The sequence below is a fragment of the Paroedura picta genome, chromosome 16 (assembly GCF_049243985.1).
Source record: "Paroedura picta isolate Pp20150507F chromosome 16, Ppicta_v3.0, whole genome shotgun sequence".
In the NCBI taxonomy this organism is placed as follows: domain Eukaryota; kingdom Metazoa; phylum Chordata; class Lepidosauria; order Squamata; family Gekkonidae; genus Paroedura; species Paroedura picta.
The window spans coordinates 5,591,862-5,611,850 of record NC_135384.1 but is presented as its reverse complement, the minus strand read 5'-3'; the positions used below and the strand labels follow the sequence as shown (position 1 = coordinate 5,611,850).

General features: G+C 47.6%; 2 protein-coding genes across 8 annotated transcripts; one reads left to right on the top strand and one right to left on the bottom strand.

Annotated features, from left to right (window-relative positions):
* Positions 1 to 75: 75 nt before the first annotated feature.
* On the top strand, positions 76 to 8,354 carry RUSF1 (RUS family member 1). Of its 6 annotated transcripts, none has more exons than XM_077314607.1 (15): positions 76 to 312; positions 1,025 to 1,193; positions 1,741 to 1,818; positions 2,119 to 2,233; positions 2,800 to 2,845; positions 2,977 to 3,009; positions 4,048 to 4,153; positions 4,443 to 4,544; positions 4,679 to 4,749; positions 4,892 to 5,076; positions 5,412 to 5,469; positions 6,047 to 6,117; positions 6,358 to 6,516; positions 7,290 to 7,367; positions 7,778 to 8,354. In XM_077314607.1, the coding sequence occupies exons 1-15, from the start codon at positions 242 to 244 to the stop codon at positions 7,870 to 7,872; spliced, it is 1,437 nt and encodes a 478-aa protein (XP_077170722.1). In that variant the 5' UTR covers positions 76 to 241; the 3' UTR covers positions 7,873 to 8,354. The 6 variants fall into 6 exon arrangements, with proteins under 6 accessions (XP_077170722.1, XP_077170723.1, XP_077170725.1 ...); XM_077314608.1 differs by having other exon boundaries at positions 80 to 312; positions 1,030 to 1,193; XM_077314610.1 differs by having other exon boundaries at positions 294 to 391.
* Positions 8,339 to 19,326, bottom strand: SLC5A2 (solute carrier family 5 member 2). Of its 2 annotated transcripts, XM_077314565.1 has the most exons (15): positions 19,141 to 19,326; positions 17,176 to 17,247; positions 16,552 to 16,656; positions 15,855 to 15,914; positions 15,102 to 15,206; positions 14,872 to 14,977; positions 14,559 to 14,639; positions 13,860 to 14,089; positions 13,041 to 13,176; positions 12,496 to 12,603; positions 12,150 to 12,300; positions 11,436 to 11,604; positions 10,561 to 10,776; positions 9,858 to 10,029; positions 8,339 to 9,574 (listed from the first exon to the last, which is right to left on the bottom strand). In XM_077314565.1, the coding sequence occupies exons 1-15, from the start codon at positions 19,249 to 19,251 to the stop codon at positions 9,348 to 9,350; spliced, it is 2,049 nt and encodes a 682-aa protein (XP_077170680.1). In that variant the 5' UTR covers positions 19,252 to 19,326; the 3' UTR covers positions 8,339 to 9,347. The 2 variants fall into 2 exon arrangements, with proteins under 2 accessions (XP_077170680.1, XP_077170681.1); XM_077314566.1 differs by lacking the exons at positions 16,552 to 16,656; positions 17,176 to 17,247; positions 19,141 to 19,326 and having other exon boundaries at positions 15,809 to 15,914.
* Between the last annotated feature and the right edge of the window lie 663 nt (positions 19,327 to 19,989).

Below are 19,989 nucleotides of genomic sequence, written 5' to 3'. Positions count from 1 at the left end.
TGAGTCTCAGGGAAGGCGTTTGTGAAAGTTGCCAAATAAATAACTTTAAATAAATCAACCCACCATATATATATGTAAAAAAAAGGAAAAAGACAAGCGGAGCAAGCAATGCAGACAACCTTGCACTTCTATGGGCTTCTATGGACCTGCTAAAAGCGGAAGGCTAACCAGGAAGGAGTCGGAGGCACGGTCCCAAAAGCAAGGACTACAACCCCCATAAGTCCATTGCTGCTTTCCCAGCATGCCCCGCCGCACCAATAACAAAGACTTGAGACCTGCCACCTGGCAAAGTGCAGGACCGGAAAGTGGACGGTGCGTTATCGAGAAGGTGGGAGGGTCGGGGGGTCGTCCTGCAGAGGCTGGCTGGGTGGGCTGCAGCCTGCAATTGCAGGTGGGGAAAGGGGGCTTTTGCATGCAGCGGCTGCAGCGCTCGGGAAAGTGTTGGCTTGCAGGTGGGATTGCAGGAGAGGAGAGGGTATGAGCGGGGTTCGGACAAGGGGATGCGTACTTGGTGTGGAAAGTGTGGCATAAATGTAAATGAAATGGATAAGCAGGTCCTCTGAGCCAGGGGTAGTCAACCTGTGGTCCTCCAGATGTTCATGGACTACAATTCCCATTTGCTGGCAGGGGTTCATGGGAATTGTAGTCCATGAACATCTGGAGGACCACAGGTTGACTACCCCTGCTCTGAGCCACCTGCTGCTTAAAGACCCCCTCACTGGCAGTCTTTAAGCAGCAGCTGGATAGAGACTTATCCTGGAAGCTCTGGCTTCTTTCTCTCTGCCTATTTGTATGGAGTGCTAACTTCCATTTCTATTGTATCTGAAGAAGTGTGCATCCACCTGAATACAACTTCTACCTTGAATACAACTTTGTTAAAGGTGCCCCTGGACTCAGACTTTGTTCTGCTGCTTCAGGGTAACACAGCTACCCAGCTAATCCTGCGTTGAGCAGGGGGTTGGACTAGATGGCCTGTATGGCCCCTTCCAACTCTATGATTCTAAAATCTCTCTTCATTTAAAAGTCCAGGTGCTGCTTCACCCATGGCTGAATCTGGGACCCCGCCACTTTGTACAGAGAGTTATGGCTCCCGCAGAGCTCAGCATTACCGGCCCTTGCCGGATGGGACCCTGAGATGTGTCCCAGACAGACCGGAGGATCAGGCCTACCGGTCACTGCGGGACGTCTTCATGGTGAGTAAAGCAGCTGCTTTTTCCTAGAGACGCCTGGAAGTTATTTGGATCAATTGTTACTATGCCTCCTCTTTATCAGTTTATGCATACATAGTTTCTACACTGCTATTTATTTGTAAAAGAGTATACAGCCCAATTGGTAGTGTGGTAAGGTCGATACACCCCTGCAGTATGAAAAATAATCATTCTTTTTTTTTTAATTAAAAATTGGATCTCACTTTCCCTTTTTCTTCCATTTCTCCTTTTTTTCTTGATTAAATCTTCCTGTTCCGATCCTGTACTACCTTTTAATATATTTATTTCTTCATAAGATAGGCTTTCCAGCCCACTTTTATTTGATGACTTCTACCTTTAATGAGGCCACCTGCAGCCTTAATAATTCATAACACTTGGGAAATGCTGGCGTGACCACCAATCTTGGAGTCACCCCGTGGGAGCTGTTGCTCACAAGGACGTGGTACTGAGCGAGAGAGACTGATTCTTCTGGATTCCAAATAATGTTGACATATTTTCTCTCTCCGTCCCTCTCCCCCACCCCCTTCCGCAGTCAATTTTCCTGCCTCAGGGCTATCCTGAAAGTGTAAGCCCGGATTATCTTGCCTACCAGATCTGGGACACGGTGCAGGTGAGTAACTGTCTAATGGACTTCTCTTTTCCAGTTGAGAAGCAGCCCTCTTCTCTGCTGGTCAGGGGGTGAGAAAAGAAAGTCAGAACTTCTGCTTAGGGAGGGTGGAGAGTGCCAGCCATCACCTGGAGGTTGGCAATTGTGAGACTTGGCGAGACTTGGTGAGATCAGGTATTGAAAGACACAGGAAGCCACAAGCGTCAGTTAGCTAGGGCAAAATCTCTTCCCCCACGCCTTGATTTTTGAGAGACCTCCATCTGGGCTCTGCCCTCGTCCTCCTCCACTCTTCCCTCCCTCCAGGCCTTTGCTAGCAGCATCACCGGGACGCTGGCCACCCAGGCCGTGCTGAAAGGGGTGGGAGTCGGGGACGAGACGTCCACTGTTGCTGCTGCCACCGTCACGTGGATCCTGAAAGGTGGGGTCTGCCTTCCGTCCATCCGTCCTTCAGCATCCCTTCTAGATCTTAGCCCTTGACTTGCTTGCTGGAAACACCTACGTTGTTTTCTGGCTCTTGGGGGTTGGCTTTTTGAAGTGCCTCTGCTTCAGACTCCTCCCCGCTTTTACTGCCTTAACCTAGTCGTAGGGCTGAGTCACATGGCACAAAGGTGAGTTCTGGGCCTCCCAGCCACAGGTGGGCCTGATTTGGATTGGAATTGTTTGTTTAGGGGGGCGGAGAGAAGTGTGGATAAGTCTTCTGGTCCTTGGTCCACTCTGCACACGTCCAGTGTGCTTTAGAAGTCTCTCTCTGTCTTCTACGCTTCTCCTATGGTGCTCAGTGTGGTGAATGTATGTGGCTCTCCCCCTCTGTTTCGTCCTCATAACAACCCTGCGATGCAGGCAAGCCAAGTGTGTGTGGCCATGGCAACCCACTATGCTCCACAGCTGAGTGAGCATCTGAGCCCTGGTCTCCCAAGTGCTAATCTCGTTCTCTCATCACTATGGCACACTGCCTCAAGGATGCCCCACTCCCTTCCCTTCCAGATGGGACAGGAATGCTGGGGCGAATCCTTTTTGCATGGAGCAAAGGGTGAGTCCTGCTGCCCTGCCCACCCACATTGGTGCTATCAGAGTGGGAGAATTTGGGGAGGCTGTTGGAGTTTCGACTTGGGTCTTCAAGGTTGTGAAGACTTCCTTTTTTGTTTTGTATTTTTCTCCCAGGAACAAACTGGACTGTGATGCCAAGCAGTGGAGGTAAAAAATTGGACCCTAAGTTCTAGATTTCATTCCCCATTTCAGATATTTAGGGATGTTATCACCAATGTATAAATTGTACAGGTGCCCTTCATGGATGCTGTTGTCATCCCTCACTACATGCCCGATATCCAGGGAGAGCTGAATTGAAGACCTGGGAGCCATTGGGCTCAGCTCTTGTGGAGCCTGGTCGAATGCGCTCCCGAAAGAGCTCAGGGCCCTGCAGGATCTAAAACGGTTCTGCGGGGCTGGCAAGATGGAGCCGCTCCACCGAGCTTAGGGTCGAGGCCTAAAATCACATCCAACAATAAAGTCCAGCCTCACTGCTAGAGGAGGAGGGAGTTGGAAGACCAGCTTCTTGCAAGAAAACCCTGTCTGGGAAATTTTAGCTGGGAGCATTAGGAAAAAGGCAATATTTTTGAATTTTCAACTTTGTATGCTTTAAATGTCATTACCCACCCTGAGCGATGGAGAAGGGCGAGATATAAATAAAAATGTATGATTGTTATTTTCCTCTCTTCCCTCCGCCGTCACTCCATGCTTGACTCTCAGCACACAATGTAGCTTTTCCCCAGGAGGTAGAGAATAGCCTTCACAATGTTATCTCTTGTTCTGTATGTTATGGCTCGTGCGCATAGTTCTGGCCACCTTTTAACCACTAGGTGTGTAGAATTGTAGATTTGTAGAGTTGGAAGGGACCTCCAGGCTCATCTAGTCCAACCCCTGCACAATGCAGTAAAAAGATAGCTTTTGCTTTGTTCCAGCTGTTCGTTGAAGATAAAAGCCTTTCTACTGTGGGAATAGGAAATCTCAGGCAGAGGATGCGATGACAGGGGAAGACGGGTGTCTATATGTATCCTAGGACTGGTTGATGCTTCCAGATGTACTGTCTTGGACACAATATATTTTTAGCTCTTTTTCTCCCTATATATAAAGAAAATTTCTGTTTCTCTGTCTCCTTGGTAGCCTTGGTGTGTGAGAGTTGCTGTTTGACTCCAGCTCATTGACCTTCGCCCTCTGGCCCTGTCTGCTCTTTAGGCTCTTTGCAGACGGACTCAACGATGTGGCCATTTTAATGGAGATCCTGGCCCCGGCCTTCCCAGCATGCTTCACTCTCATCGTGTGCATCAGTGGCCTTTTCAAGGTATTAAAATGCCACCAGTTGTGGTATTTTGCTGGTTTGGTGAGAGATCACAGCAACAGCGACAGATTGGGAGTGTGTAGGCGTAATTCCTTGGGTGAGATCTTGAGAAGGAAGCACTGAAATGACACCCAGCAAAAGACTGCTGACAGGAGCAATCGCAGTTCCTGGGAGGGGAGAATGAGCAGGTTGGCATGATGCGCCACATTTAGTTTTAGTGTAATTCTCTGTCTGCAGTCTACAAGGCCATCCCTTCAGTTCCTCTCCCTCTCCTTCCCTCTTTCGACTCCAGTGCATCGTGGGAGTTGCTGGAGGTGCCACTCGAGCGGCCCTTACCATGCACCAGGCCCGAAGGGACAACATGGCGGACGTGTCAGCCAAGGATGGAAGCCAGGTGGGAGCTTGGCTTGGCTTGGCTTGGCTTGGCTTGGCCTGGCGGAGGGGGAGTTGCTCTGCCCTCAGCACGGCTGTAACAGGCCCAGAGCCTGTGACTTGTTCTCTCCTTGACTTGGTTCCTTGTTTCCCCAGGAGACACTGGTGAACTTAGCTGGCCTGGTCTGCAGCCTGTTCCTCATCCCTCTGCTGGCTGACAACCTCCAGTGAGTGCACAGATGTCGGTCTTCTCAACGTGGCACACCCAGGGGGTTGTGGGAAGCCAAGAGTTGAGAGGAAGAAGAGCCAGAGGGCCAGGCTCGGTGTAGCCAGGCCTTTCTCTAACTCCCGCGCCTCCTTCCCCCCCAGCCTCACTTATGCCCTCTATGGCCTCTTCACCATCTTGCACCTCTACGCCAACTATCGGGCCGTCAGGGCCGTCTGCATGGAGACTCTCAACCGGGCCCGGCTACGTCTGGTCTTGCGCCATTTCTTGCGATGGGGGAAGGTCCCGGGCCCTGCGCTCGCCAACCCCAAGGAGCCCCTGTTGCTAGGTAACCAAGGGTTTTGCTGCCCTAGTCAAGGGCCTAGGGTTGTCGGCCTCCAAGTGGGACCTGGAGATCCCCTGGAATTACACCTCATCCCAGATTACAGAGATCAGTTCTTTTGGGAGGAAATGGCTGCTTTGGAGGGTGGACTCCATGATATTGGAGGTTTCCTCTCCAGCCCCAAATCTCCAAGATCTGTCCTACAGTCCTACAACCTCATGCCAGTAGCCAGGGGGGGGACCTAGCAACTGTAGTCAAGCCTATGGGAATTTCAAGGCCTCATGAGCACTGCAGTTAATTCTTGCTTGCTGTTGAAACATGGTTTCTCTCTCTCTTTTTAGGGGGCCATCAGCAACTCAGGATGATCCTGGGCGCTCCGCTCCACACAGTGGTCTCCAGGTGAGCATCATCTGTTGGATTCCCCCCCTCCTCCAATCTCCTAACTTTGCTTTTATTTTTAATTGATTTTGTGAATTGGGTGTCCCCAACTAACAGTCTCAGTTTTTCGTTAGAAACTGCTGTGAGCACTAAAACAGAAAAGGTGTATTGGGAATTTTAAAGGCAAATAAGTGATATATTATTTCTAACTGATTTCCTGTATTCTAATTGATTTTTGCTGTATTAATTAATTTGATTGATTTATGTTATTTCTGTGATGTTCGGTCCATTCTTGTCAGAACCTGGAAGCTGAGCAGGGTCGGCCACAGGTTGTACTTGGAGAGAAGACCACCTAGGGAGACGGGGGTCTCTGTGCAGGGGAAGGGCAACCACCTCTGCTTGTTCTTTTTTTCTACCAAGCAGCTGGCTCCAAATGCAGGCTTTGCTCACCCAACCCGGCCAAAATATTTCTTCTGGGAAATCCAGAGGAGTTCCAGAGGCTAATCTTTTCTAGTTCGGTCCATTCATTTGGCCTTATCCCCCCCCCCCTTCCTTCTCCCACAGTGCCCCAACTGAAGCTTCTCCTTATCTCCTCCAGCGCTGCCGACTTTGAGAAAGCTCTTGAGCAAAGCTCTTCGAAGTACTTATTCTTCTTCAACCAAGCAGCGAGTGAGTATGTGGGAGGCGCTGGGGGTCCTAGCACCTGTCAAGAGAATGTGTACGCTGCTTGTTTTTGTGAGCTGGAATGGGATTTTTGTGTGCTGCGAGGCTCTTTTGATCCCCCACTGGTTGGTGGAGGGACCAAATAAATAAACAACTGGAACCGAGATCCAGGCGTAACTACAGGGGCTCTGCGAGTGAGGAGTCTTGGCATTCTCTAACCGCCTTGTCCCTTCTCGCTTTCCGTAGGGACCGTCTCTGTGGTTTTGCACCAACGGGCAGGCAGCGTGGATGTCATTAAAGCCTGCAGCCACGCTCTCCTCCAGGAGGCTGTGCTCTGTGAGGACGTAGCCGCGTTCACTGTGGAAAGAGAGACTCTCCTGGGTTTGCAGCGCAGGCTACAAGGAGGTGAGCGGAGGTTAATCTGGGGCGGGTGGGGGAATGAGTCCAATTTTGGAAGCAGCTGTTGCTCAGGACCCATGCTTCGCAGGGCTCAGCCTCTCGGTATCTCTGCTTAAAGGATCTTGGGCAGCAGAGCCAGGAAAGATACCCGGCTGTCCTGGGAGTGTTGCTGCCAGTCACCATAGATGGGGCTGGGCCAGATCGTTCTGGTGGTGGTGCAAAGTGTCGGCCAATCACAGTTAACTTATAGCAACCCAGTAAGGTTTTCAGAAATGATTGATTGATTGATTGACCCAGCTTAGCTTCCAAGACATGATGAGATCTCACTAGCCCAGGCCATTGGGTAAGGGCATGGCAGCTCCTTACAACCTCCTTATCCCTCATGCGTCCCTGACCTCGATAGCCCAGGCAAGCCCAGTCTCAGAAGCTAAGCAGGGCCTACCCTGGCTTGTATTTGGATGGGAGACCTCTTAAGGATTTGGGTGGCAGTTCCTCCAAAGAACACTAGGGGGGGTCATGACACAGAGGCAGGCAATGGCAAACTACCTCCAGATGCCCCTTGCCTGGCTGCTGGACAATCCTCAGATAAGCTACACACGCTATACGATCAGTGTATTCATTGGTAAGAGATCCCCCCTCAGGCCTGTTGGGGTTCCTCTCCTTTCTGTGCCTCTTGCGACCCGTATATCCCTTCTGTTCAGCATATTGCTCCTAGTATGGAAGACAGATTTTTCTATATTTTGCTCTCGCTAACTTCACCCCTGTTTTTCATCATTCAGAGCCTTCTAAAAAGGACTGGAGAGCAGTTTCTGAAATGCAGCAGCTACTGGACAGGATATTCCCTGCATTCCTGATGGGTACGTTAGCAAAGTCAAGACAGGGGCAACAACAGGAAACCTGAAACTGCATGAAGAAAAGTTGAATGCCATTCTCTGCATGATTTATGCAAATCAAACACGTTAGCATCCAGTGGCTTGCTTGGCATAACAATATCCTGTTACCAGATGCTGAGCTTACACAAAGGGTTGGATGGGCCCCCCTCCCCCCCCCTCTAAGTTTAGATGTTGTTCTTAGCCTCCTTCCGTCTTGTGATGTCCAGCTAGGGATGTGCAAGCGGGGAGTTTTGCACTTGCTTGGATCATCAGTCCTTCCGAGAATGAAATTACAAAGAGTGAAAAGCAGCCAAGTGTGAAATTACAGGGGCAACGTTCCACGCATTCATTTTCCTGCTTTTCTTTCTCTTTGCACCCGTCCTTGTCTTTTCCAGGGCTGACGTCAGCTGGGTGGATTACTGACCGGAACCTCCTAGGCCCCGAGGAGTGGCGTGTGGATTGGACCACGGATGGGAAGAAGAGTCTTTGACTCTGGGGGATCACTGTTGTTGACACCAGAGACTCTTGTGCGCTGAAACCAAGATGGGAACCAGACCCGGTTGCCTTCCTGATGCCAGTACCCGTAATACCAATGTGAAGGAAAAGAGGCCATGGGAGTATGTCACCTGTCCCCCTTTTTTGGGGGATGGACGGACAAAAAACCCTTCGTACAGATCTTTAAAATGATGGCCCTTTAGCACTTGCAAGAGGATGGGACCATGTGCTTCCCTTCCGCTAACAGTTCCGCTTTCCTCTGGCGGAATGAGCATTGCTGTGCGGAACAACTTCTTTCACTGGAGGAAGAGTTCCGCCTTCAGTGGAATGGACTCCTAGGAGCCAGCCCATTATAAATAGTAAACAAGGATAAAGGAGTTTTTTTTTAACATAGTGTCAAATCAATCACAATGATAAATACCCTGTGATGGAAAACAGAGATATTCTAATACAAAAATAAATGAATTCCTTTTCTGATTTATTGCTTGAAGAGTCTTGGAATATGTACAGGGAAAAAAAGACATTCCAGTTGTGAAAACCCTCATGAATTTGGTACATCTATTCATTCTAGAAACGAACATATAATAACTAGTTCATCAGGTATATTTTACAAGCCTTCATCAATTTGGGACATCCGTTCATTCTAGAAACAAACATAACTGGTTCAACAGTTTTAAAACACAAAGGAATATGAACAAAATTATACAGCATTGGTTTAATTCACCACCTTCTCTGTCAAAAATTATTATGATCCAATGCCTGGCTGCAAAAGTCCTCTTATGTATAATTTTCTGTGAAAACAACATAAAATGATTTTATGCATTCTGATAAAGCACACAACAACTGCACAGTACTGTGACAAACACTTTGTAATATATCTCTGTTGAAATAGTTACTTTACATTATTTTGTATATATATATTTGGTCACCTCATGAGAAGGAAGAACTCCCTGGAGAAGAGCCTAATGCTGGGAGCGATTGAGGGCAAAAGAAGAAGGGGACGACAGAGAATGAGGTGGCTGGATGGAGCCACTGAAGCAGCCTGTGAGAGCTTAAATGGACTCCGGGGAATGGTAGAGGACAGGAAGGCCTGGAGGATCATTGTCCATGGGGTCGCGATGGGTCGGACACGACTTCGCACCTAACAACAACAACAAATATATAATGATGATATAAATTGAAGGGGCTAAAGAAGGGGTGGGTGGTGTTCTGGTGCGGGTGAACTAAGAATGGTCTTCAGGCCAGGGACCTTTTCCAGCTTCATGTAAGAACTCCAGATGAGGGTGCCTCGTGGCCTAGATTGGGTGAGTAGATCAGAAGCAGGATTGGTAGGCCATGTTTCTAGACATGGTTGGACGTCCGCAGGCTTTTAAGTTTCCTACCAGCTTTGCTTCCTTCTTGATGCTCCTCAGTGGCCCACTCGGAGGAATTGGGGGGGGGGTTTCAGAGGTTAAAGGTCACCGATAGTCCTCAGGCATAGTAGCCCCACAAGAACATGGAGAGGGCCATCATGATGACAGCATTGATGTTGACGACTGTGCTCCAAGTTGGGTGCTCTGTGATGTCCATCGCACGCTGCATCTCCTCTGTTTTCTCGTCCGAGCTGGGTTCCGCCTGCTCTTGACTCCCCGTTCCCAGCCCACAGAACCAGCCGACACATTGGCTCACCCAGCTGTGGGAAGGTGCTGCTTTGGGACCTGTGAGATGAGGAGAAGAGACAAAGATTGGAGGGCGGGGCCTATCCCTAACCCTGACATTGGCCCAAGCTGGAAATCAGAAAGCAAAGCATGAGAAAAACATGTCACTCTAACAAGGATTTGTAGTAAAAGATCACATTGCTATGGGGTTGGGTGAACTTCCAGATGTGTAAAGGGCTATTCAATCAATCGAGCAGAGCAGAGTGCAAAATATGATAAAACAGTCAGCAATAGTAATGGTCAAGTATACCCCGTTGTCTCTTTGCTCAGCCTCCTGCCTCACCTTCTACCTCCATCACGTGCTTCAGTTCCCCGTTCTCAGCGGCAGCCATCTCGGCCTGTTCTTGGTGCCGCTGCCGTGCTGTTTCCCTCTTGTTAGCCTCCTCTTCTTCCTCCGTGTCCAGATCTATCCGCTCCTCCTTGCTGTGTCTGAGGCTGAACACCAGGCGATGCAGCTGTGGTACAAAACAGTTAGTGTTGAGGTCTTCTTGACCAGCCATAAACAGGGAACAGAACGTTGGAATCCCAGCTGCTCTGGTTGAGGAAGGGTTGCTGCAACCCTCCTGAAACAGCAGGTCTAATCCCAAGAACTACATTCTTGTCAGTGGAACCCTTTTTAAATGCCCTGCCTCTAGCAAGTTAGGTGGCCTCTCTAGGCCAGGCCTATAGGCATCCGCACAGGTATCACTTTTAGGACAAGAGACAACTGAGTGCAGAGGAAGCTGGCTTTATGAAGTTGAAAGAGCAGAGTCTTTTTTTTTTGTCCATGAGATCAGGGATACAGAAGATGAGTCACAGAGAAAGAAAGACATTGTGAAATTAATACAGACTTCTCCAGGCTGCAAACATAGAGGTGCAAAAATGGCAAAGCTACATTTATGACAATATGAGACTTCTGTCAGGCAACAGCCCCCTGACCCAATTTTACTGCTCAGTCTAGGATGATGAGTCCAATTTCCCTTTCCCGCTTCCATCTCCTTTCTTACGTGTTTATCTGGGATAGGTGAGGTGCAGAGGGAGAGACCCATCACAATGGCAGCTGTGGCAAAGAAGAGGATGACTGCAAAATAGAGATAGTGGACACCGCAGATCAGACGAGGACAGGTCCCAGGGAAGAGGCAGCTCCCTGTCCCGTAAACGAATTCTGGGATCATCCGGGCCATGCCAATGGCTAGTCCTGATATCATCCCCCAAAATGCACCCTGCAGAAGGAGAGAAGCAGAGTGAAAATGGAGGGTGAGCTATGGGAGTCTACTGAGGAAGCCCAGGGCCCTCACACACAGTCACACAATGGCAGGACACATCTGAAAGTCTCTTGCTATGAAAACCCTATGGGGTTGCCAAAGCTGGCTGTGACCTGATGGTACTTTTTTGCCACCAGCATCCTTTTCGGTTTCTGGGCCCATAACCTAAAATTGAGACCACAGCAGATCCTGAAAGGAGGGTTTGATTTTTATGGAGTCCTTGAAGCTTAGTCTGACAAGCCCCTTTCCTTGCAGCTCCAGATTTTCCACCCCTCTATGCCCTTTTTTTGTGTGTGTCTTTCAGCTACCTGAATAAGGAAGAAGGAGGGTGGCTCCAAATTAGATCATCTGCTTTCCATGCAGAAGGTCCCAGGTTCAATCCCTGTCATTACTAGTTGAAAGGATCAGATGGCAGGTGACATGGAAAATCTCTGTTTGAGCCTCTGGAGAGTCACTAGCAGAGTAAACAACAGCCCAATAGTGCCAATATCAGGTAATGGCTGCTTTTCATCTCTTAAATTTCCACTATTTGGAATACTTTCTTTCTCTTCCACTAACTGCCTCTCATTTACAATTGGACACAGGCATGAATACAGTGTTTTTATGAAACCACTCACCTGTTCATTCACTCTTTTGACAAAGACTCCAAGAAGAAAGATGGCGGCAATGGGCGGAGCCAAGTAACTGCTGATGGACTGAATATAATCAAAGAGCTGTCCACCCTGGGAAGCTTGCACCAGTGGGATCCATGCAATACTGACTCCCACAAGTAGCAGGATCCACACCCTGCAGGAAACCACAGCAAGGTAAGAAGGCAGGTCAGGCCAGCCGAGAAGCAGAGGCACAACTAGCACCAATCACTTTCTCTGGATCTAAGGGGGGAATTTTCCACTTTGTGCATGTGTGTATTTGCTATCTCCTGTTGCAAAATATAACCTTAAGTTGCTTTTTAGAGTTTCAAAGAAAATAACGATCTATTTAGATGGTATTATATAGAGGTTTTTAAAATTATAATATAATTAACTAATCTTTGGTAGGTTGAGAGTGAATTGTTCTTAATATGAATGTTCTTTTTTCTTTTTCAAAAACTGAATCAAAATAATTTTAAATAGGAGAATGGTGTTGGACACTATGGTTTCCACGGGCAGCACACTTCGTTCTAGTGCCTTAGGATAGCGGATCACATTTAACCTTCTTTCTGATGCAGGGGCAGGCAATGGCAAACCACCCCCAAACGCCTCTTGCCTGACAACCAGAAAATCTTAGGATCTCCTGGCTATGTTGTACACATGCCTTGTGATACATATAAGTAATATAAATGGCTTTCTTACCTGCCCACTATCAGCAGCTCCTTGTCTCTGGCTTGTGGCCTCAGGCGGTTGTAGATGTCCATGGTGAACAGGGTGCCGCTGCTGTTGAAGATGGAAGCCAGAGAACTCATCAGGGCAGCCAGCATTACAGCCAACAAGAGTCCTCGGAGGCCTGGAGGAGACGATACCGTAAGGTCCCCAGGGTCGTTCCTTCATCCTGGAGCTCAGCCCCACTTAGAACCCATAAGAGATACGGGGTCACACTGGCTTCAGCATGCATTGTCAAAATGGGAGGTCTTAAGAGACTAGGGCCCCTCCCGAGTGCCAGGGTGGCATGGGTGGGGACCAGTTGAGAGTGGCCCCTTACCACTCGGCATGAGGGACACCACCAGTTTGGGGTAGGCAATGTTAGAGCACCCAACATCCGTGCCGCAGATCCGTTGGCATTCTTCCGGGACAACACAGGCAATTTCATCTGAATAAGGAAATGAAAGAAGGGAAGGGGGGACAGGATGCACAGGAATATATATATATATATATATATTTAAATGTAAAGATCTAAGAGTTGTTTGCACATCCTTTCGATGTAGGAATGAGAAGCTGTTGGCCTTTCATTTTCTAAGTAAGGGCCTGAGTTCTAAATCCAAATTCTGGTGCTACAGCACTACCCTGTAATTTGGTGCTTCCGATATTACTAAGTCCAAATGGCACATCCATAAGAGTTAACCGGTCTCTAAATTGGTGAGCAGATGTGCAACTCTATAATGAGAATTGTTTCTGTTTTATATATATATATATTGTACGCTGCCCCAAGACTGCTAGTCTGAGAAAGGCGGTATAAAAATCTAAATCAATAAATACATCTAAAACAACCCACCCGTGCTACGTCCCCAACTCTGCCCAGATGTTTACCTGGATACAGGATCCGGCTAATCATGCCTGGCATAACCATGAGGAACATGGGCAGTAGTTTGAGATAGCCACAAAGGATGCAGCCAGCTTTGACATGGGTGAGGTTCTTCCCAGCCAGACATCTCTGCACAATAACCTGCATTCAGGTAGAAACGGGAATAAGAGCTGTGGTTCCGTGCCGTGATATTTCATAATATTCCCAATTGCCCTGAGTTCATCTGTAGAAAACAGTTCCTTTTGAAGGGAGACTCTATGGCATTATACTCTGTCCTCCCCTAAAGCCCATCCTCCCCAGGCTCCCCTCCCCAAATTTCCAGGTGTTTCCCAACCCAGATCTGGCAACCCTATTGCGTGAGGGTTCTCAGTGGCTTTACGGATGGTGAATAAGGGTGTGCGTGTGTGGCCGTCAAATCCATTCTGGTTAATGGTGGTCCTGTGAACGTTCAAAATGTTGCTCAGGTCTTTTAAACTGAGGGCCTTTATTTTAAAAAATCAGTCCATCTGATGTTAGGTCTTATTCATTTCCTGCTGTTTTCAGCTTTCCACTGACTCTTGTCTTCTGATGTGACCAAAATATGAGAGCCTCAATTGAATCATTTTAGCTTCTAGGGAGAATCCAGACTAGGTATCAATGTAGATTTAATTCTTCCCTTTATACCAGGGGTGGCCAAACCGTGGCTCTCCAGATGTCCATGGACTACAATCCCCATAAGCCCATGCAAGCACATGTTGATGGGATCATGGGAACTGTAGTCCATGGACATCTGGAGAGCCACAGTTGGGTCACTCCTGCCCTAGACAGTTGTCCTCATCCCGTACCTGATCGCTGCACCAGTACCACAGTGAATTTATGGAAAGGCCAAGGATAACAGCTGGCCAGGGCAGGTCACTGCTGACGGCATCTCTGATCATGTGGAAAGAGTCTTCGCGGGGCATATAGCAGGAGGCTGAGATGTTGTAGAGAGACGGCGCGGGGGAGCGTGTCTGGCTGGGAAGGGCGTTCATGTACTTATCGAACAGCCCCTGGTAGCCGCCCACTTCATTAAAAGCTGCAGAACAATAAATTTAGCCAGCGTTAGAGATGGAAGTAACATTTCTGCTTGGATTCTCATTTGACATGCCTGTTTGATAATTCCCGGTCATTTCGGCAAATTCCCAGACTTAAAGGGCATATTCCCCCCCCCCCATTAAAATGGCAGATTTTCCTGCATTTGAAGGAATCTAGGTGCCACAAATAGTCGAAATGTTTGAGTAAACATTTTACTTTTCTTGAACCTTCTGAGTATTCGTGGCACCAAGATTCCTGCATTGCTCTGACTGGAGAAACTATTTGGGAAAAATAGAGGCAGTTCCGCCTGTATATTGATAGGGCTTGGGACTTACAAACGAGAGAGACTGGAGGAGAGTTCGATTTATTGCCATGCAAAAAACGTAGTTCTGACTTTGCCCAGTTTGTCAATGGCGGAGGGGAGAGGTTGGCTTCTGTGTAGCCACCTCTAGTCGAACTGGAGTACTCACCAAAGCCCATGAGAATAAAGGCTCCACCAATCATTACAAAAGTCTGAACAGTGTCTGTGTACATCAGTGCTGCCAGCCCACCTGAAGAAGAAACAGCTGTCACCTGGCAGTTCATCACCGTCCAGTTTTTGAAAAGTTTGAACTGTTATTCCCTGTCATCAACGCAAGAAAGGGAAAACCTTGGGAAACTTCCCTCTTACCCCTTCCCCTTCCTGGTGAGAACGTAAATGTTGCCAAAAGCGTTCTTTGGGTCAGGCCAGTGATTCATTTAATCCAAAGTTTGTCCCAATAGCCAATGAAACCCCTGGGTTACCTGTCACCGTGTAAATGGTGGTGATGAACAGGAGAGCAATGACCGCCACGTAGATGTTCCACCCCAGGGCCTGCTGGATGAACACGGCCCCAGAGAACATGTCCACCTGCAGGGACAGACAGAGAGCAGGACAGTGGACATCCATGCCGTGGCATCTAAGGGGAATTGGTCTGCGATGGTCTCTCCCCTCCCACCACTTGCTGTATCTGTGGACATTCCTATGAACTTACCGAGATTTTGGTAAAGATATACATTAAAAGGGAAAGAATGGAGAGGTAGAGGCGGATTCGCCGCCCTCCGAAGCGTTTCTTCAGGTACTGCGGCATCGTGATGACCTGCAAAGGATTAAAAGTGGCTTAGGGTGTTATTTTCCCTCATAAACAACCAACCTGGATGGAAAGTCCTAAAAACAAAAACCTCCTTCCCTTGAAAAAGTGTTGTAGCTAGGGTTGAAGGCTTTCAAGTGGTAGGTGGTGATTTCCTGCGATTAATAGGGGTGGACAAATTGTAGTTCTTCAGATGTCTATGGATCACAATTCCCATGAGTGCTGGCAGGGGCTCATCGGAATTATAGTCCGTGGATATCTGGAGAGCCAGTGTGGCCACCCATGTCTATTACAACTGATCTCTAAACAACCCCTGAAGGAAATGGCTGCTCTGGAAGGTTGACTCTTATGACATTGTATCCCATTGAAGTCCCCCCTTCCCAAAACTCCACCCTCCTCTGGCACCACACCCAAATTCTCCAGGTATTTCCCAACCTGGAGCTGGTAACTCTACTTGTAGTGGCTGCAAATAAACATGAGGAGGAGGATATAATATTTGAGATAGAGGGAGCCCAGAATCCCATATCTCCTCTCCCATAACCAACGTACTAGTCCCTAGCCTTTTCCTAGTGTTGGGGACAGAATCCAGAACTCAAGTTCTTTACACACACCCTGCTGTTTCTCTCCTGCCATTTCATGAGAGTGGATCTCTCTTACCCCAGCTGTGAGGTAAACCGGGACAAAGAGCCATCCAAGGAGAAGAACAATAAACATTGCCTGGAGAAAAAGAGGAAAAGGGCAGTCAGGTTTTTTGCGGGTGAGGTAGAACTGGTGAGGTTCTCTTTATCCTGACAGACCCCTACGCACCTCTGGAAGGTCATAGGTCTTTTATGCACTGGTGTTTTCCTTTGCTTTCACTGTGCATTCCTATTGGACTTTCTCATTCTGCATTTCACCCCACTTTAACTGTACAGGTGCGCTGGACTTTCTTTTTCATTCTGCATGGATTCTCCTCCCTGCAGTGCTCAGTTCACTTTCCGTTTGCTGTCTCCCCACATTTTGTGGGAGTGGTTTTGTGCTGGATTTGACTCAAAGGCATACCAACTTGAATTTAGTCATAATTAAAAATAAACCATAGAATGTCCCCAAAAGTTGGCACGTTTTGCAGCCAGTAGCAACTAATTCCAGCTGGGTTGTCCTGTGGCCACACGATGGTTCTGGATCCTGCCATCAAGAGCTCACCCCCCTGTCTCCCCACATTGTTGTGTTCTCTAAAATACCAGGAGTGGCTAATTCCAGCTGTTGTCAAATGATGGTTCCTGAATCTTCTACCAATGGGGTCTCCTTCCCATTGCCCCACTCTGTTGTGTCCCCCAGAATCAATGAAGGATCCCAATGTAGCCCCACTGCTTACATTCCACTCAAATCCAGCCACAGCAAGGCCATTGGCTGCTCCGGTGCCTGCCAAACCCACAAAGTGCCCACTGCCAATGTTGCTGGCAAACAGAGAAGCACCAATCTGCATGGAAGAGAAACACCAATAAATAATAGGACAATTAGGGCTGCCAAAGTACCAGAAGTAGCTGGAAATATCCCACTATTACTCCAGTTCACCTGGAGAAAATGGCTGCTTTGGAAGGTGGACTCTATAGCATTACACCCCCTTGAAGTCCCTTCCCTCCTCATCCTCCATCCCAAAAGCTGGCAGCCCTAAATCCAGTGACTTGCCTTTTTTCAAACCCACAGACCCAAATAGAGGGCAACATTGGCTGTCACCTGTCACCCAACAGACCCAGTATCCTGAATGTTTTCTTTCTTTGGTTCTTGGATACCTCTTGGTCCTGATTCTGTTTTTTTCCTGAAAAGTCTTCCTGCATTTGTTCCTGCCTATCTTGAACTTTCCATCCTCCCTCCCCCACAATTTTATTTCATTCCAGTCATCCATCCCTTCAACTGTTTTCTCAACATGTAGAGTTTGCCCCGTCTCCTGTCAAGTACATCCACCCCTTTTGCCCTCTTCTGTTTTCTGCTTACTCACCGGCCACCATGCCATGTTCCTACCAGCCAAGAAATATCCCCCAACAGTACCCCGGTTGATCCGGCACATGGACTGTGAGGCAAGGAAGAGAGAGAACAAACATGGTGTGAATAGACTTTAAGGAATGGAGCCACCATTTTATGACGAGTGGGTTTCCTTGGCTTGACTGGAGGACAGAAAGGGAGAAAGGGTCCCCTCAGAGATCGGATTATTCAGTTGTTAATATATTGACTGTACACCTGATTACCAGCTGCTTGTACATTCCTGAGCGTAGTAATTAGATAATAATTAACCTCTCTGAAGACATGGGGGCCTATGATCAAAGAGAAGAAGCTATGTGAAAGGCAGAAAAACAGCAAATCTGGAAACAACTCCTGCCAAGTTGTGGGGCAAGGAACACTCTGTGAACGTTACAAGGAAAGCCATAAGAGGGTGTCTGTATTCTAGAGGGGCCACAATAATTTGTATCAACACCATCTAAATAACTTGTAGTGCATCAATTTAAAAGTGCTTTCTCTTTTTATTTTGAATTATAAATTACGTGGCATATTTAAAGAGATAAACTCTATTCAACTAACACAAATGACAAAAACTAAGAACAAGCAAGAACATCGGCTGTCTATCCACCTCTTCTTAGATGAGGCAAAGGTTCTTAGCATCTCTGTTCTGTCAATCATTTTTTGTAGAGTCCTAAAATCACCATTGATAGTGTATAGTCTTGCTTTCTGGATGGAATAACTGCAGCAACTTTTTGTATTTCTAGAGTTTGTCTTCTAAACACTGAAAAACCTTGTTTTGAGCTTACTTGCTCCCCAGGCAGAATTCATGTGGGTTTTTTGTTTTGTTTTGTTTTGTTTTCTGATGCTGCATTTTCCTCATTAAATATTTTTGACACTTATGCCACAATCAATCAGCAGTTACACAAATATTATATGTAGAAATGCTGTGCCTTGTGGGGACAAATATTTTGTAAATTATATATTAAAACCATTCAACACAACTATAAAATACAAGCGAATACTACAAACCAACAGTAATAAGCAGAGAATAAAACCATTATTTAAAAAGACAAATATAAAAAGAAACTGAATGGGGACCACCCACTCACTCCTGTGAGGTGGGAATAACAGAAGGCCACTTAGTCCAATTTATAATTTCTCTTGTCTGCGAATGGGGTTATTTCTATTGACACTTTGTGATGGAATAGGTTGGTTTTCAGGTACGCTCCAGAAGACCTGAGTGTCTCCTGTTCTTCTCTCAAGCATTTTTCTGAATAGTGTGGGACATACAAAGAATGGACAACTAGAAGATAATGGCAGGAAACACAACAGGGGAAAGAGATTGTGCATTTGGGACTGCAATACAGAGCTATGGAAGGAAAGAGATAGATTAGTAGGAAGAGAAAGAAATTCGTAGAAAGAGAAAGGTATATACAGGCAAGGGATGGTAAATTGATACATCCAAAGCTATGTGTGACTTGATTGCTAGAGACAGGATAAATAAAACAGATCTATGTAAATTTTCTGTGTGTGGCAAATATTTTGGATCCTGAGTTCTAAGGCTTTTGTTTATGATAACCAGAACTAAATAGAAGAAGAAGAGTTGGTTCTTATATGCCGCTTTTCCCTACCCGAAGGAGGCTCAAAGCGGCTTACAGTCGCCTTCCCTTCCTCTCCCCACAACAGACACCCTGTGGGGTGGGTGAGGCTGAGAGAGCCTTGATATTATTGCTCAGTCAGAACAGCTTTATTAGTGCCGTGGCGAGCCCAAGATCACCCAGCTGGTTGCATGTGGGGGAGTGCAGAATCGAACCCGGCATGCCAGATTAGAAGTCCGCACTCCTAACCACGACACCAAACTAGGTCACTTGGCCCTGGGCGGCTTCGTTTGCATGTTTTGGCCTAAATCTCTGTGTCATTCTTCATTTTGGGAAGGTTTCAGAATGCAGGAAGCCCCGCCACATACCCACAACCCGACGCCGATGACCACAACGAAGTAGAAGGAGATGACAGAAATATCTGCGGCGTTGCTGATCGATGGTTTCTGCAGCTCAGAGACATGAGATTCCTGCTCCATAGTGTGATAGTAAGTTCCAGATTTTCCACAGCCAGATGGGCAAAGCCAAAGAAGCGACTGGAGCAGGTTCTCAGAAGGAGTCCTACGTGGATGGTTAATGACCAACTGAGTCATGGGATGGATGTGCGATTAACTTGGAGTGTACGGGAAGGGAAGGCTTAGGGGGGAAGGCAAGAGGAGACATGGAAGGGTACAGAAGACAGTGGGAGAGGACAGCATCCTGGAATCCTGTCCAAAACTGCGGTGTCCTCATGAACTGGTTAATTCCAGATCAAGTATTGGCCGAGTAATTCCAGATAGAGTAAAAGGTATTGGTACTCCTCATAAGGCCATTTGCAGTCCAGGCCCTGAGTATCTGAGAGACCGCCTCTCTATCTAATACCAGTTTGGTGAGAGCCAGTTTGGTGTAGTGGTTAGGAGTGCGGACTTCTAATCCAGTATGCCAGGTTTGATTCCCCGCTCCCCCACATGCAACCAGCTGGGTGACCTTGGGCTCGCCACGGCGCTGATAAAACTGTTCTGACCAGGCAGTGATATCAGGGCTCTCTCAGCCTCACCCACCCCACAGGGTGTCTGTTGTGGGGAGAGGGAAGGGAAGGTGATTGGAAGCCGCTTTGAGCCTCCTTTGGGTAGGGAAAAGCGGCATATAAGAACCAACTCTTCTTCTTCTTCTTCTTCTACCACCCAAAGAGCACTCCACTCTTCCAGTTCCAACCAGTTGGTGTTCCCTGGCTCCAA